Genomic DNA, 15,632 nt, shown 5'->3' with positions numbered 1-15,632 from the left:
AAGCCAATTTAAACGCACTACGCAGCATTCATTTTGGTGACCTTTGAAAACACAAGCAATTATTCACGCTTTCAACGTTCTCCTTCTCCCTCTTTTACTGAAAATTATCTAATCAATACACGCTAGGCTATATTTGATCAAAGTTTATTCGCCTTCATCGCAGTTTGTTGTCAAGAAGAAGATTATATTTTAAAAATAATAACATATATGTATCTCAAACCAGTAATAAAAATAGTTTTTAATATAAAAATTATACTATTTCTTTGATTTGTCGTCAGGAAGCTTGGCGGGTACTTTAGGTGGTTGTTGTTTAAAGTGAGTCCATTCCTCCCAAGGAGAGCTCAAATCGAACTGCCTGAACTCTTGCGCAAACTCAACAGGTTCTAGTACCACCCTTTTTTGTTCATCATCATACCTGAAATAGTTATTTACCTAACAAGTGTAGGAAGTGACACTTTTCCGCACGCTGATTGCAGTTATTTAAACTTGAAACTGAGAAGAAATACTTACCTACATTCCACGTAACCACTAAGAGGAAAGTCTTTCCTTAAAGGATGTCCATCAAACCCATAATCCGTCAGAATTCTTCTCAAATCTGGATGATTCGCAAAAAACACCCCATGTAAATCCCACACCTCTCTTTCTGCCCAATTGGCTGACTCATAAATTTCTACAGTTTAGTTATATTCATGAGTTACTGATATTTTAAGTAACTTTTTCAATGTAACACTAAATTACCTGTAATTGAATCAATGGGGGTCAACTCATCGGTGTAAGTTTTAACCCTCAGTCGTGAGCAGTACCTCAACGAGAGTAAACTATAAATCACTTCAAAACGGTACTCCCGACCTGGCACATCTATCGCGCAGGCGTCCATCAAGCATTCCATTTGGCTGTTATGATGATCCTTCAGAAACTAAACAACACCAACATTGTTGATTCTGTGTAAGGAAATTAAATCACCTGCATTGTAGGCACAACTCCTTCAGGAGCGATCATAATCTCTAACTCCTTGCAATGATTCAAATGAACCTTCTGCACAAACTTTGGCAGACATTCTTGAACATACCCTCCAAACTCCTTCAACATGTCCTGACCACTTTTCACTTTAGTTTCTGCAACTGGGGCTGGCTTACACTCATTAGTGCACTTCCTTGAAACCAGCGAAACCATTGTTTTCAAACCCAGGGCCAAAAAGCTTGTTCTACACAGGTGACTCATGTCTATATGACGTGTGTGTGTTGGGCCAGGTCATAAATCAGCCAGTTGTCAAGTTCAGGAACTAATTAAAAAAATCATGTTCAAATAATTAAAATTTACAAAGTTATTACACAACAAATTTCTGAATTAGTAGAGCAGGTCAAAAGGAGGATGGAACCACTTAAACTCTGTGAAGTAGTTAATGACGAAAGCGACAATGAAGTGGAAAGTCCGAAAGGATATTACACCAGAGCGAAACGGAGGAGGTTATCCGAAAACCAAGACAAAGAGGAATTGTACTCTACAGGACTGTATCGAATTCCTGAAGTTGGGAAGAGGAAGAACCCTATAATGTTTGTGCCAACTGAGGTGCTACAGTGTATATTCAGACATATCCCTTACCACGAATTAAGTATGTGCAGAGTTGTGGTTGGATATGTTGCGTCACGCCCATTATTCAGGTTTCACTCTTAGGTTGGTGAATAGAAGGTTTAAAACAGTAGCAGAAGATCTACTCAACTTGGGGTTTAAAAGAATAGAGAAACGTCTACAGTCACTGCTTGTATGCACTGATACTTCCTTGGGCTACACAGAGGATGATATGGAAATAAAATGCATTTCTAAACTTTTATGTTTACTGGAAATCTTAATTTCACAAGTAGGTTTACTGTGAAACATCACTGCGTTTTTTTTACAATCTATTTGGCTGCAGTACTCGATTGTAATGTGTACCATATGGAGGTACGTCTACAACATATTCTACAAAACACGCAACACCTGTATGTATGGTGGTCTTCTAATCGACACCCATGAAGTTTTTATATGGAAATTTCTGCACTGTCCCAACCAACTCTATGCTGCTGCAGTAGTGAAAGATTATGTAATTCTCTACTAGTTTCAGTTTAAAAGAGTGATTTAAGCTCGTATTTTATGCCAGACTTTACCTCCTGAAGTAACAAAAATCATCCAATTGACCAAAACGTTCTGTATACATTTCGACAAAACCAACGAAGAGACCATGACTAACGCCTGCGTTTTGAGCGGTTGTAAAAACGTGGACTTCCTGGATTGCGCCAAATTTGCCCAAAAATGGACCCACTACGAGCACGTGTCCCCTGGGATGTTTTTAGCCAAAGTACTCTCAATCCTAAATTCTTAAAACCTCTCTCAGAAAAATACGAGTTTTAGTACACTTATTACTTCAAAAACTCCTGGTTTGTTGGCATGCCCATACCTCCAGCAAAAGACATGGACTGGCCTCAGAAACAACGAATGATGCATATGCGATTAAGGAGGATCGTTTTGGCACACAACGACATGTTTTTGCAGGTATTTTTCCTTTTGATGATTAGGGACGGTAATTATGACTATCATCATTAGCAAGAGCAATACCAGAGAGAAGTTATGCTGAGATCTGGGGCACCAACACCCATTAAAAGGCCAGGAAACAACGTTTATACAGGTTATGGCGATGTGGAAGACATTTTTTACTATTACGGAGTGATGAATGATGGTAAGTTTTTTTAGATAATCGGTGGATTATTATCAATGAATTATCATTCTGAGATGTTATCTCAACTTTGCTGTTACTGTGGTCCAAATTATTATGGCGGATACTCATTGAAGTTTAAAAGAATGGACTGCCCATTTAAAATCTCTCCCAAATATAGAGAGAAAGTGACAGTCGCTGTCATTCTCATTCTTTGTGTCAGCTCATTCTAGTCTAGGAGAAACGTGAATGTGTTCAATTCACCCTGTATCGTCTCTTCCAGTCTAGGGAGAAGAAATTGTGAGAAGATTTAATTCCTGAAAAAAAATGGCTGCTCCAAGTTAATGCTAATGACTTTTTAAAAATTTGTATTTTTTGACAAATTAAGAATTTGACAATTCAGCTTTTATATTTTAGCAATTTTACTCCAAAATTTGACAAGTTAATTTATAATTATTTAATTAAAAAAAAAACAAGTTTATTACAATATAATTTAAGCTAATTCCAAAACTATATAAAATCGTATTCTGTTTGATCTAGTCTCTTTGTCATTATCTGACCAACCTTATAGATTTAACATTTACAATTTTCTACTATTCAGGAGCATATCTGTCTAAATTCCATTCTGAAGACGACAACGAAGAACAAGATGAAGAAGATCAAGGAAACGAAATTCCAGGACGAAACGAACAAGTTTTTGAAGTGATCCAAATCAATTCAGAAGAAGACGTGTTGTACAGACTACCTTATTTAGGTCCTGAACAATTTAATTAATTAATAATTTAGTTTAATTAAAAATCCGTAATTCAGGATTCAAAGTGGACGTTACAGTTCGTTGTCCTTTGGCCTATGCTCCATTAAAATATTTAAAATCACTGCCACAAGAGCAGTTGAGTAAAGTAAAAAGGAAAATGTACACTAAAGGTAATGATTTGATTATTATTATTTTATTATTAAAACATTAGTTGCTATTCCTGTTAAAAGTGCAGGTCGAGCTTGTACAAAATGAAATAATACAGATGTTACTTTACAGAGAAAATTAGTAAAGGATAAAGTGACAAACTTAGGAAATAACCAACTTTCAACATAACAAATTCATTTTACATTGAAATGAATAACTTATTCAGAGTTATTCATATTAAGTGTGACAACTGACAACGCCCTAGAGATGGAGGAACAAATGCCAGAACGATTCTATTTTCTATGCAGCTGTCAAATGCCAATAATCGGTTATTACCTATTCTGGACATGTTTGATTCCAAATCATTTCAATTTTTCCGTTCTTATTTTCTGACAATTATATTTCTCCTTTAAAATTTGTTTGGTTTATGTCAAATTTCTCGACATTTAACCAGATCAATAATTTCAACTATTCCACTCTTCATTTCAGGGCATTATTGACCTACTTCTTCTATAAATTTTTTTTTTTTTTTTTTTAATGGATTTCGCCACTTGGGCACTCATCCAGGCCAAGTCAATTTTTTTATTTTTTCTTAACACACAACAACCATGCCCGAGGTGGGACTCGAACCCACGACTACTCGATCGGCGGACTGGGCATTTAACCCACCACGCCACCGAGGCCGGCTTCTATAAAATTTGTTTGGTTTTTGTTAAATTTCTAGACAATTATCCATCAATCATTCTACTCTTTTTTGGTTATTATTGATTCTTCTTCTTCTCCGACCGTTATTCTTCTTTGAAATATTTGGTTATTGACATCAATAAGTCAGTCTTCTTTCCAAATTTTTGGTCAATTAACCAACAACAGCCTAACTATTGACGTCACTAAACATATATCTTTGATAATATACTTGAGTTGTTACAGGTGAAAATCAATTGGAAATGGTATTCGAATGTTTGGGTGCTCATTACGCCAGACTGCCTACCAGGAACCAATACGTGATGGTCGCTAAGAAGACTTAACAAAACCTTTAAACCAGTTTTACTCGTTTCTTTTATATTATTATCTGGACTTTTGAACGTCTCATTTTTAATGTGTTACCATATTCATGTTCCCAGCTGTGATATTTTATCTTTACATTCATTTTTGTCACCCTTTTATTGCTTTTGGCAAGTAAAACTGCATTTGAAATATTTATAGTTTTTCTATACAGAATAAAAAAGAGAATATAAAATATTAAAAATAAGAAACGTATGAACCATAGCTTAAAATGATGCAAGTGCGCCAAAAGTGCTTAAAAATTATTTTGGGCCATTTAGCTAAATTGTATTATTTTGATATCATGAATATGCTGTAGCTCTTTCCTATTACTTATGGTCCACCCTGTAAAATATAAATTTTTGACGCTTATTTGCCCCTTACTAATTTTTTTAATTTTTTGTAGTGTACTCCTTATAAAATTTAGTTTTTTTCAATATAGATTTAAACTAAAACGTAGAGCATTCAAGTCAAAATTCTAAAACTCCTTAAATCAAATCGATTCACCCCCGACTTGCGCGCAAACCGAGACCAATCCCAATCGTTTGTCCGTTTTCCAAATGAGAACAATGCACCTCATCGTCGGAATTAATAATTCGACCTATTTATACATAGTAAACAAAACTACGGTTCTGGCACACCTGTAGTATAGTTTCCCGGTAAAAATGCGGTACTTTTAGGACAGGTCCACCGGGTTTTTGTCGGGGATGCCATGTTAAGAATGAAGGGTAAACGCGACCCTTATTCGCAATGAATCACAAAATCAGCTGTTTTTTCACCCCTTACTCGTCATTAAGGTTGGTGTGTGTTTAGTGCAGTAAAGGTAGGTTTTTCCAACTACGTGGCCTTTTCCATGTTAGCCAGCAATTATCAGGAGTATAAAATCCCAAGGGACTTGTTATTAGTTATCGTGACCGCTGGATCATAACTATACAATTCCTCTATTCTAGTGGGTGGTTGATTATAACCAGTAACAATATTTTCAGGAAAACCAAATTGAACCGCGAAAATGGGTTCCAGCAGTGGCGGCAAGAAGAAATTTCTGAATGTCAGGAACCGACAAAGGGCCAAAATGAGCTTTTTCATTGTGGTGATGTTTTTTGCCGTATTTGGAGTGATCGTTTTTACCGAGATATTTTTCATTGATGAGAAGGAAAAAGGTAAAATAATTTAAACTAAACCAGCAGAAAGAAATAAGAGATATTGATCCTATATTCTGTTCATAATTATTATGCAATTAACTTGTTGCACTTATAGCAATTGACTATTAACTTGTAAGCAAACTGACCAATCAGGAAACTGTTTTCAAGAATTTCTTGCATTATTTGGTCATTGTTTTTTTTTGACTTTGTTATTTAAGTATAAACAAAATTCAGACCAATAAGTATTCAAAAAAAGTTTAGATAAATTGATTATTATTCACGGACAATGGACAATGTGGAAAAGTTTTAACAGTCTGGCGTTCTCAAGTTTTGTCGCTCTTTTAGTACTGTCTGACGTCGGACGGTTTTTTATTTACATTGTATTTATTTTTCCCACTAATTTTCAACACTTTATAACATTTCATATCCATTTAATCGTAAATATCTTAAAATAATTCAGGTTTTACAAAAACATGCTTTTATTTCGAAAACGTTACTATTTTTATTAAAGCAATATGATATACTGATTAACAGAAATTTAATTTTTTTTTGATAATATGTAATAAAATACAAGATGTAAAATTACAATTTGAATTGACAGTCTGCTACAAAATTGTTTGTAAAACCCACTTGTAGTGACCGGGTCACATTTTTAAGTACATTTTTAGAATCCTCATTAAATTTCCTATCCGATGTCCTAAAAAACCACTAAAAATTGGGTACATTCAGGTAGGAAGCGCTGTCAAAATTTTAACTATAAAAAGGACGGTTTAAAGGAAAGTCTGATACAAAATCATCTGTAAAACGCACTTGTAGTGACCAGATCACATTTTTAAGCACATTTCTAAAATCGTCATTCAATTTTCTATCCATTAACCTAAAATACCACTAAAAAATTCGGTACAGCCTGGGAGTAAGCGCTGTCAAAATTTGAACTGTAAAATTACAATTTTACAGTGCGACAAAATTGTCCGTAAAACCCGCTTGTAGTGACCGTATCACATTTTTAAGCACATTTTTAGAATCCTCATTAAATTTCCTATCCAATGTCTTAAAAAACCACTAAAAATTGGATACACTCCGATAGGAAGCGCTATCAAAATTTGATCTATCAAAAGGATGGTTTAAGAACAGTCTACGACGAAATCGTCTGTAAAACCCACTTGTAGCGACCAGATCACATTTTTAAGTACATTTTTGGAATCCTCACTAAATTTCCTATCCGATAACCTAAAATACCACTAAAAAATTCGGTACAGTCTGGGAGGAAAGCGCTGTCAAAATTTGAACTTTAAAAATTACAATTTTAAAGGACAGTCTGCTACAAAATTGTCTGTAAAACCCGCTTGTAGTGACTGGATCACATTTTTAAGTACATTTTTAGAATCCTTATTAAATTTCCTATCCGATGTCCTAAAAAACCACTAAAAATTGGGTACACTACGATAGGAAGCGCTGTCAAAATTTTAACTACAAAAAGGACGGTTTAAAGAACTGTCTGCGACTAAATCGTCTGTAAAACCCACTTGTAGCGACCGGATCACATTTTTAAGCACATTTTTGGAATCCTCACTAAATTTTCTATCCAATTATCTAAAATACCACTTAAAAAATTCGGTACAGTCTGGGAGGAAAGCGCTGTCAAAATTTGAACTGTAAAAATTACAATTTTAAAGAACAGTCTGCGACAAAATTGTCTGTAAAACCCGCTTGTAGTGACTGGATCACATTTTTAAGTACATTTTTAGAATCCTTATTAAATTTCCTATCCGATGTCCTAAAAAACCACTAAAAATTGGGTACACTACGATAGGAAGCGCTGTCAAAATTTTAACTATAAAAGGGACGGTTTAAAGGAAAGTCTGCTACAAAATCATCTGTAAAACCCACTTGTAGTGACCAGATCACATTTTTAAGCACATTTCTAAAATCCTCATTAAATTTTCTATCCATTAACCTAAAATACCACTAAAAAATTCGATACAGCCTGGGAGTAAGCGCTGTCAAAATTTGAACTGTAAAAATTACAATTTTAAAGGACAGTCTGCTACAAAATTGTCTGTAAAACCCGCTTGTAGTGACCGGATCACATTTTTAAGCACATTTTTGGAATCCTCACTAAATTTCCTATCCGATAATTTAAAAAAAGCACTAATAAATTTGGTACAGTCCAGGGGAAAACGCTGTTCAAATTTGAACTGTAAAAAAAACGGTTTAAAGGAAAGTCTGCTACAAAATCGTATGAAAACCCACAAGTATTCCTAAAAAAAAACACTCAAAATTGGGTACACTCCGGTAGGAAAACACTCAAAATCACGTCAAAATTTGCTTATGGTCCCTTTTGTATTCAAACTATTCACCTAGAGGGCGTGAGTGGTTATGAATAATTCGAGATTATGAATAATTTGAGAAATTCGGTTTTTTTTGACATTGTTGACAGTTTTCTCGTTCGAAATTGTAATTTTTGTGTTGGAAGATGCACTTTTCCATCGTTCGAAAAGGTAGATAAGCCGTTCTTCCAATTATCCAATTCTTTTAAACAGAACAAAAAAACTGCATTGTTTTACAAAATTAAAAATTTTTGTTTGATCTGTTCTTTACTTTATTGCCATTTGAAACTGTTTGTAAGTCATTTAACAAAAAAAAATCCGATTATATTAGCTTGACTGTCTGGAACATGGCTTTGAGGAGTTGAGGACGAGAGGATAATTAATTTAAAAGTCTGAGTTGGGAGTTTTTAGGTTTATTGCGTTCTGCGGCGAAAACTTTACCCTACATAATTGCAAACTAAAATTTAAAATAACGGTTAAAATCATTTACCTCAACTTCTTCATCATTATTAAAGTTTTAATATTTTACTTAGTAGAACTTTTGCGTTCAATGTAAAACTAATATAAAACTGTCCGCTTCACCATACAGTTTAATTACCTTTTAAGCAGAAAGTTTGAAAATGTTAATTTGTAAGGCAAAATAGTTACTTTAGATTAGAAGCATTAGTTTGACAAGGTTCTCTCTTATTTTTATCATTATTGATTAACAAAGATGTTGCATTTCCCGGACTTGTAACGTAAATTACTATTAATCCAACAATCTGACTGCAATCGCAATTTTGGTAAACCCCATCTTCACGTTGAACCCCATTTTATTGGCCAAAATCTCCGTTCTCTAGATTTTACAAAATCTATTTCAGGAATAATGGTACGTCACGGCTCATACGGTTTCCACCATCGAGGCGACAGAGACTACGACAATGAATTTCAAGTAAGTTTTTCCTTTATTACAAAAACCACAACAAAAGTACACCAAAAACACTTTATTGAATCAAAACCATTAGGACAAACAATCAATCAAGTTTATTTATTCAGTACGGAGACGTAAACTAAACCGAATAAACGGCAAGCACAATCAATAATGCCACAACAAATGGGTGAAATGGAATGCCCCGCATCCAGAATCCGGTCCCATTGTAAAACCCATATACAGCACTAATGGGATGTATCCGATGTGAAATATTCGTCTGGCTATATCCAGCACCAACTGGAGACGTTCTTTTGCTTCTTCGGACAGTTGCATCGTTTGATTTTTGAAATTCAGCGTCAAAAGTCAAAAAACGTCAACCTTGTTTACTGAATTTGGTTAGATGATTAATAATCAGCATTTCTATGGTTACATTAAAATAGCTGGTAGGTTTCTCATATAGGACGGGGATTGGAATTTTAAGGGCTAGAGTAATGAAGAGTAATATAAAATGCCAGAGTCTTTCCAAGAAAAGACCAAATTGAACTGTAAAACCTTCTTATTCTCCTATTCTGGAAACTTTACTTAAATAAAAATACCTAATCCACTGGATGCAGAAAGTCATTCTGAACATTTTTTATCTCTTGCAAAATTTCTGTAATTTTAAGCGTTTTCGAGAAATTCTACTTTTTTTACTTTTTTTTGGAAATTGCATTAAAATTTTGAAAATTTCGTATCTCCTTTATTTTTGGGATGTCAGCGACTGTAAAATGCTTAAAATATTGGTCTTAAACTGCTCTTCTACCTCGTGCTAACCACAACGCAAATAAACATATACAGGGTGTTCAAAAAACAAAAAGAAAAACAGTTAAATTTTAAACGAACGCTCTGCCAGTTGTGACCGCGTTTACCCGATTTTAAGTGGGTGTAGACTTAGTCCTATGTGTGCAGAAAGCTTAAAATATTGGCCTTAAACTGCTCTTCTACCTCGTGCTAACCGCAACACGATTGAAAATATACAGGGTGTTCAAAAAACCAAAAGAAAAAGAGTTAAATATGAAACTAACGCAAAGCCAGTTGTGATCGCGTTTATCCGGTTCTAAGTTGTGCGTACAGAAAGTCATTCTGAACATTTTTGGTATCTGGCAAAATTTTTGTGACTCTAACCGCTAACCGTTTGTGAGATATTTGACTTTTTTGAAAATTGTATGTGTGTTCTGTCTTTCCTAAATACACTTTAGGAGAATTTAGGGAATCACTAACACAACACAAGAAAATAAACCCAAACGACAAAGGATTAAAAGACACAAGTAGTTATTTCATATCATAGTTATTTCGTTTTCCAAAAATTATTATAAGTTAATCGTTTTTTCCAAAAAATTGTAGGCTTACAAATAACGAAGATATGAGTTGCTGAACCTCTGTCCTCTGTATGTGTAGGAACTTAGGTGACTCAGCTCAATTATACTATTATACACTACATGACTATTTTATTTACATATTTATTGTAACATTTTACAAAATGCAATTGCATTGTAACAATTTTTAGGCTGACGATTACATATCCATTCGTGTGGGTCAGGCAATGATGGATAGCGACAATCTCGGAGCACTTTTACTCGGCAAATCCCAACTTGCAGACATGGACACTTTTCAGCCCTATTCATCAAAAGTATACATGTTTAAACAGGTTTTCTTTACACGTAGAGCTGATCAGTTGTATTTTGTATCGTTAGCAGTATTTCGATAAAGGTCAACTGCCCGCATATCCCGATTATATAAGCATATCAGATGGATCCTGGCAAATGGTCAACCGTAGTAGATATAGGTTTTTTGTATTCTCCGCTTATTTCGATCAAAGGAGACATCAAAGAAGCATCCGTATTATAGCGGCGACGAAAACTCGAGGACCTGAACGGGTTTGGTGCCGATTGTGGTATAAAGCGAACGATAACTCCAGTACTTACAATATTTCAATTACTGTACCAGCCAAACTGAAGGTAAATATTTATCAATATAAGTTAAAAATAACAGTATAAAACCTAAACCTTTGGTAGAGAAATATAATTTAATGACTGAATAAGAATTAAAACTAATCAACTTCAGCCAATCGGAATAAAATTATCTAAACAGAATCCCCAAAAGTAACACTTTAAACATTATCTTTTAGAAGCACAAAATACTACAATAATTACATACATTGTACATTTGTTAACCGATGAGGGCAGCTTTCTGGAAGGTCTGGCACTCGCGATTATTATAATTTAGAAATGGTTTACTATATCATTAATTTACGAACCCGGTGCGAGTTGCAGAATTCAGGACGACTACATAGTGTGGCATGAGACGGAGTCTTCTGACCGTCTCCGACCGTCTGTTTGGTCAAATTTGTCTTCTTCTTGTTCTTATTCATATTTAAGATCTCGCGATCCGTTAGTTTTGCAGGTTCCTCTGGGTCAGTTCCTGGGAGGTGGACTGCCAGCTGTCTTTCCATCTCTTAATTAGGTGGTCTTCCGGGTGCTCTTTTCCAGTAGAGAGTACAGTAGTTATGAGAACGGTTATTTGTAGGTAACCATGCACTATTTAGAGAAACAGACAAAAATTTAGGTCATTTCACACGTGAACAGATAGACCTAACACTCTTGCAATTATATGCTTACATACCAAACCAATTCTTACCAGGATTTTTTCCTTTTTTCTCTCAGTGTCAAATGCTCCCACATCACTTTCTCCTCTTGTATCCGCTCTATCGCACTTGCTCTTCTTTCTCTGTAATACGTGCTTTAATATTTCCACACCGTTGCCACATTCACACCGAGGTTCCATTTCCTCTCAGTTCAAATCCTTTCAGGTATTCGGTCAAGTTTGCCAGGTCCCGTCAGTAGGTAGCTAAGTGCCCTTAAAGGACAATGACAACCGCTGTCATACCTATTTTTCTGCAGACTTTATAGACCATTCTCCCTTTCTCAGACACATCCCACGCTTTTTGCTATTTATTCGTCATCCATTCATCCATTTATTTTTAACTCTCCTCCTATCCTAGACTCTTACTTTTCACAGGTTTCCACTAGCATGTTTGCTCTACTAGCCTGTGCAAGCTGTGTGGTCTTTCAGAATTAAAACCACCTTCGGGCAATCCGAGTAGACCCGCGACAACCTCATACTTTGTGATCCATATTATTGCCTCTCTAATACAGTCTCATCCCATGTACTCATATCTGTTCCGCTTTCCATTTCGCATCAACCTGTTTCGCATCATTATGATTAAAAAAGGTAAAAAAATAGTAAAATAGTAAAAAGTAAAAGTAAAAAGTCCAGACATGAATCAGCCCTTCTGCATAGATCAGTGTGACCATGATTAGTATCTATAGTTCGCTGTTTACGTTGATCTTGATCAGAATTTGGTACTGGTTTCATAGTTTTATTGGGATTTCAAGCTATTTTCCGCCATTATAACTACAGAGTCTGATTCTTGAAGAATGAAGAAAGGAGAAAATGACTTCCTGTAATCTCATCAATAGCAACAAATAGCTCTTTCGATTCGATATATTTATTTAACCCATAACTTTAATTGGGTTCCTGAACGATTTTTAAAGTTCTATCAGTTAGTTCTATCAGTCTGGCATTTAAGCAAACCGGTATTACAAAGTGTTTAAACTTATTCTCTGACCTCATCAATGATCTTCCAACATGACGCTATTAGTTTTTACATTAGTATGCCACTTATACTTTCCATAATAGTTTCATGTGTAATTCTAAGTAAGATATAAAGAGTGTATTAGCACTTCATAAATACAACTTTTTCCTAAGGTTATTAGGGAAAACTGGAATTTAAGATTCAGCGCATGCTTTGTTATGTGCCCTCTGAAGCCCAACATGACTGTACCTAAGGCTGTAAGCGTTGTCGCAAAACCCAAAGACTTGCCCAGTAACGTTCTCAGTGTAATAAACAATTTCAACGAATCAACCGCCGACAAATCATCATCACCGTCAACGATAGGAAAGTTTGCTGTTTGTGTTAAACCCCTACATTTTGACTACAACAAGGTAATCCCTTCAGGACCATTCAGTCAATTTTTTTAGAAATTGTTTTACAGGAACTAGAAATTATGGAGTTTATCGAACTGAACCGACTGATGGGTGTGGAACACTTCACATTTTACAATAACACTATAGGACCTCAAGTGTCATGCATTTTAAACCACTACAAAGAGGAAGGAGTTGTCACTTTACTACCATGGAAGCTTCCCATAGTATCTCAGAAGGAAATACGAACTGAAGGGTTGTTTGCCGCTCTTAACGACTGCTTATACAGATCAATGTACAAATTCTCCCATGCTCTCCTAATAGATTTGGACGAATACATTATCCCCAATTATAATGACACTCTACCGCAGTTGATTGAGTAAGATCAATCAATAAATATTAGTCTCTTTATTGCCACAAATTTGGTTATTCAGCTATTTGAAGCATCGACTCAACACCAGAACTACCGGGTCCTTCTCGTTTCAAAACGCATTTTTCTATCTACAATGGAGCGACGACGACCAAGTAGTCAATTTCCACGACCCCATCACCTACAATTTGGTAACGCTGAAAAAGACAAGAAGAAAGACGAAACTGCATCCACACAAACAAAGATCAAAGTATATTTGTAAGCCGGAGTTGGTTATAGAAGCTGGCAATCATTTTGTTTGGGAGTTTATTCCAGGACACGGTAAGAATATTATTTTTTTCCAAAAAACTATTCCAATTTGTGATATTTCATAATTAATGAGGTGCTGTGAAGGTTTGTTGCTCATGGTCACTGCATTTTTAATTTTATGTCTGTTTTTGTTTAATATTTTTACTTTGTTCTGTTTTTCCAAAATGTTATCATTCATGGTGGTCTTATGCACTTGGCTTAAACAGTATTGTCACTAGAGATGGCCCAAGGTAACTTTCTCCACGAAAAATTTACGGAAACTATTCTCAGAATTTTAAATACTTATTACTTCCCTTCATTATGTATTATTCTCAACTTTGTCAATGGAACTTGATTCTCAGGACAATGATAGCTATTTATGTACTAAGGGCGTTAGAGAGTAACATAATGTGAAAAACCTGTCCATCGTAGGCCCTCGGGCTCTTTCGGCCTGATGAACATTATACTCTCCTTAACGCTTATAGTACATACAATGTTTTATGTTTCACCTAATTCAGCAATTATTTACTGTTTCTGGCATTGAAAAATAAGGTATACCTTTACCGGTATGTTGTTTACTGTTTTTTTACCTGAATGTTGTGACTTTGATAGTCCTGTCAGTCATTGAAAATGACAAAAACTGGACGAAATTTTAGAAAATATAAAAGAAAATGCAGCAAAAGCTACCAAAAGGGCGTACGTTTCAGGGCGTTATGATAATGCCCGCCTATAATGCCCTCAAGTTGTTATGAACACTATCACTATCTTTTTTACTACTTTTAATTCGTGTGATTGTAAAAACGTGAAAAGGGATTGTTGCTTTGGATATTCATTTATTTAGCTTCTGCTTCATCATTCTCTGAAATTCTCCTAAAATTACTTTAATTCGTTATGAATTTTCTTCCAAAAAAAATTGCATTTCTTTTTTCAACAAAATATGAAAACATAGAAATATATCAGAAAGAGAGCAAATTAAAATCTTTGCAAAAATCTGAAAATATCATTTATTTCTTTCATTTTCAGGTACATTAAATGTTCCAGTCGACGCAGCAATACTACACCATTACCGGATATGCGAGTTTGGTGGTAACGATTGTATTAAGACTTCTTCAGTAGTAGATCGTACTGCGTACAGGTACTGCAAAATTCTAGAACATTTTCTTCATTATTATTAAACGCTTCGTAACTCAACAGATACGCCGAAAACTTAACAAAAGCTGTTAGAGAAAAATATGAACTACTGAAGCAAAAATGCGGCCTATCCAGACCCAAGGAAGCCCCCACCAAAGTTTTCCACAAAATATTGGAAATGTTGAAAAGTGGTGCTCAAAGAAAACGGTGAAAAATGTGATTTTTTTTAGGATTACCGATAATTGTGTTTTCTTAGGTATTAAGTCGTGTAAAAACAATAAAAAGTAGTTGTAGTTCTAATAAAGTTGGTTGTGTTATTTTAGGCAAATTTTTTTAAAAATAATTTAAGGTAGTAAATAGTAAATAAAAACAAATTCACAGTTTGGTGTAATAAAGTTTAAGAATAACAAAAAATAATAATAATAAAATAATGTTTGAATTTAACAAAAACTAATAATAAAGCGCATCAACAAAAGAAATACAGCTCTTTTATACAGTTTGTTACAAAACATCAGTATAAATTTAATTAGGATATTAATTTACTTTTGGGACACTTGGACGGGGAGGCTTTCAACTACGACCACTTGAGAGTATTACTAGGACATCCCTCTAAAATGTTCAGTAGTCGTTCAGAACAAACGTGGACATTTTATAGGAACACAACACGAAAATTAGTTTAAATGCACATTTCTTAAAAATAAAAATGCAAAGGCTTGTTTGTCCTCCAGACCATTTATTTACATTATCAGTATCTAATTTTGCAGCCATTTTGACATTGACAATATTGACATATTTTTTAAAATCAAA

General features: G+C 34.7%; 3 protein-coding genes across 5 annotated transcripts; 2 read left to right on the top strand and 1 right to left on the bottom strand.

The window, feature by feature from the left end:
* Positions 1–128: 128 nt before the first annotated feature.
* LOC145740085 (NADH dehydrogenase [ubiquinone] iron-sulfur protein 3, mitochondrial-like) lies at positions 129–1,221 on the bottom strand. Its single transcript, XM_081995432.1, has 4 exons — positions 964–1,221; positions 739–916; positions 511–670; positions 129–415 (listed from the first exon to the last, which is right to left on the bottom strand). Exons 1-4 carry the CDS (start codon positions 1,219–1,221, stop codon positions 256–258), a joined length of 756 nt encoding a protein of 251 aa, XP_081851558.1. The 3' UTR covers positions 129–255.
* A 16-nt stretch (positions 1,222–1,237) lies between these two features.
* Positions 1,238–4,786, top strand: LOC145740084 (uncharacterized). The gene is made up of 9 exons (XM_081995431.1): positions 1,238–1,612; positions 1,662–1,858; positions 1,913–2,080; positions 2,138–2,335; positions 2,389–2,529; positions 2,581–2,713; positions 3,291–3,443; positions 3,500–3,613; positions 4,518–4,786. Exons 1-9 carry the CDS (start codon positions 1,372–1,374, stop codon positions 4,613–4,615), a joined length of 1,443 nt encoding a protein of 480 aa, XP_081851557.1. The 5' UTR covers positions 1,238–1,371; the 3' UTR covers positions 4,616–4,786.
* A 365-nt stretch (positions 4,787–5,151) lies between these two features.
* Positions 5,152–15,142, top strand: LOC145735873 (uncharacterized). 3 transcript variants are annotated; one of them, XM_081990028.1, is made up of 10 exons: positions 5,152–5,454; positions 5,618–5,791; positions 8,964–9,034; positions 10,560–10,682; positions 10,747–11,010; positions 12,881–13,057; positions 13,108–13,415; positions 13,471–13,727; positions 14,718–14,829; positions 14,889–15,142. In XM_081990028.1, the coding sequence occupies exons 2-10, from the start codon at positions 5,641–5,643 to the stop codon at positions 15,034–15,036; spliced, it is 1,611 nt and encodes a 536-aa protein (XP_081846154.1). In that variant the 5' UTR covers positions 5,152–5,454; positions 5,618–5,640; the 3' UTR covers positions 15,037–15,142. The 3 variants fall into 3 exon arrangements, with proteins under 3 accessions (XP_081846154.1, XP_081846145.1, XP_081846135.1); XM_081990019.1 differs by having other exon boundaries at positions 5,160–5,454; positions 10,750–11,010; positions 12,821–13,057; XM_081990009.1 differs by having other exon boundaries at positions 5,160–5,454; positions 12,821–13,057.
* The last annotated feature ends 490 nt before the right edge of the window (positions 15,143–15,632 follow it).

The sequence above is a fragment of the Ips typographus genome, linkage group LG1, assembly GCF_016097725.1.
Source record: "Ips typographus isolate SLU linkage group LG1, UJ_Ityp_2.0, whole genome shotgun sequence".
Taxonomy (NCBI): Eukaryota; Metazoa; Arthropoda; class Insecta; order Coleoptera; family Curculionidae; genus Ips; species Ips typographus.
The sequence above is the reverse complement of the archived record's forward strand: the minus strand, read 5'-3'. Positions and strand labels throughout refer to the sequence as shown.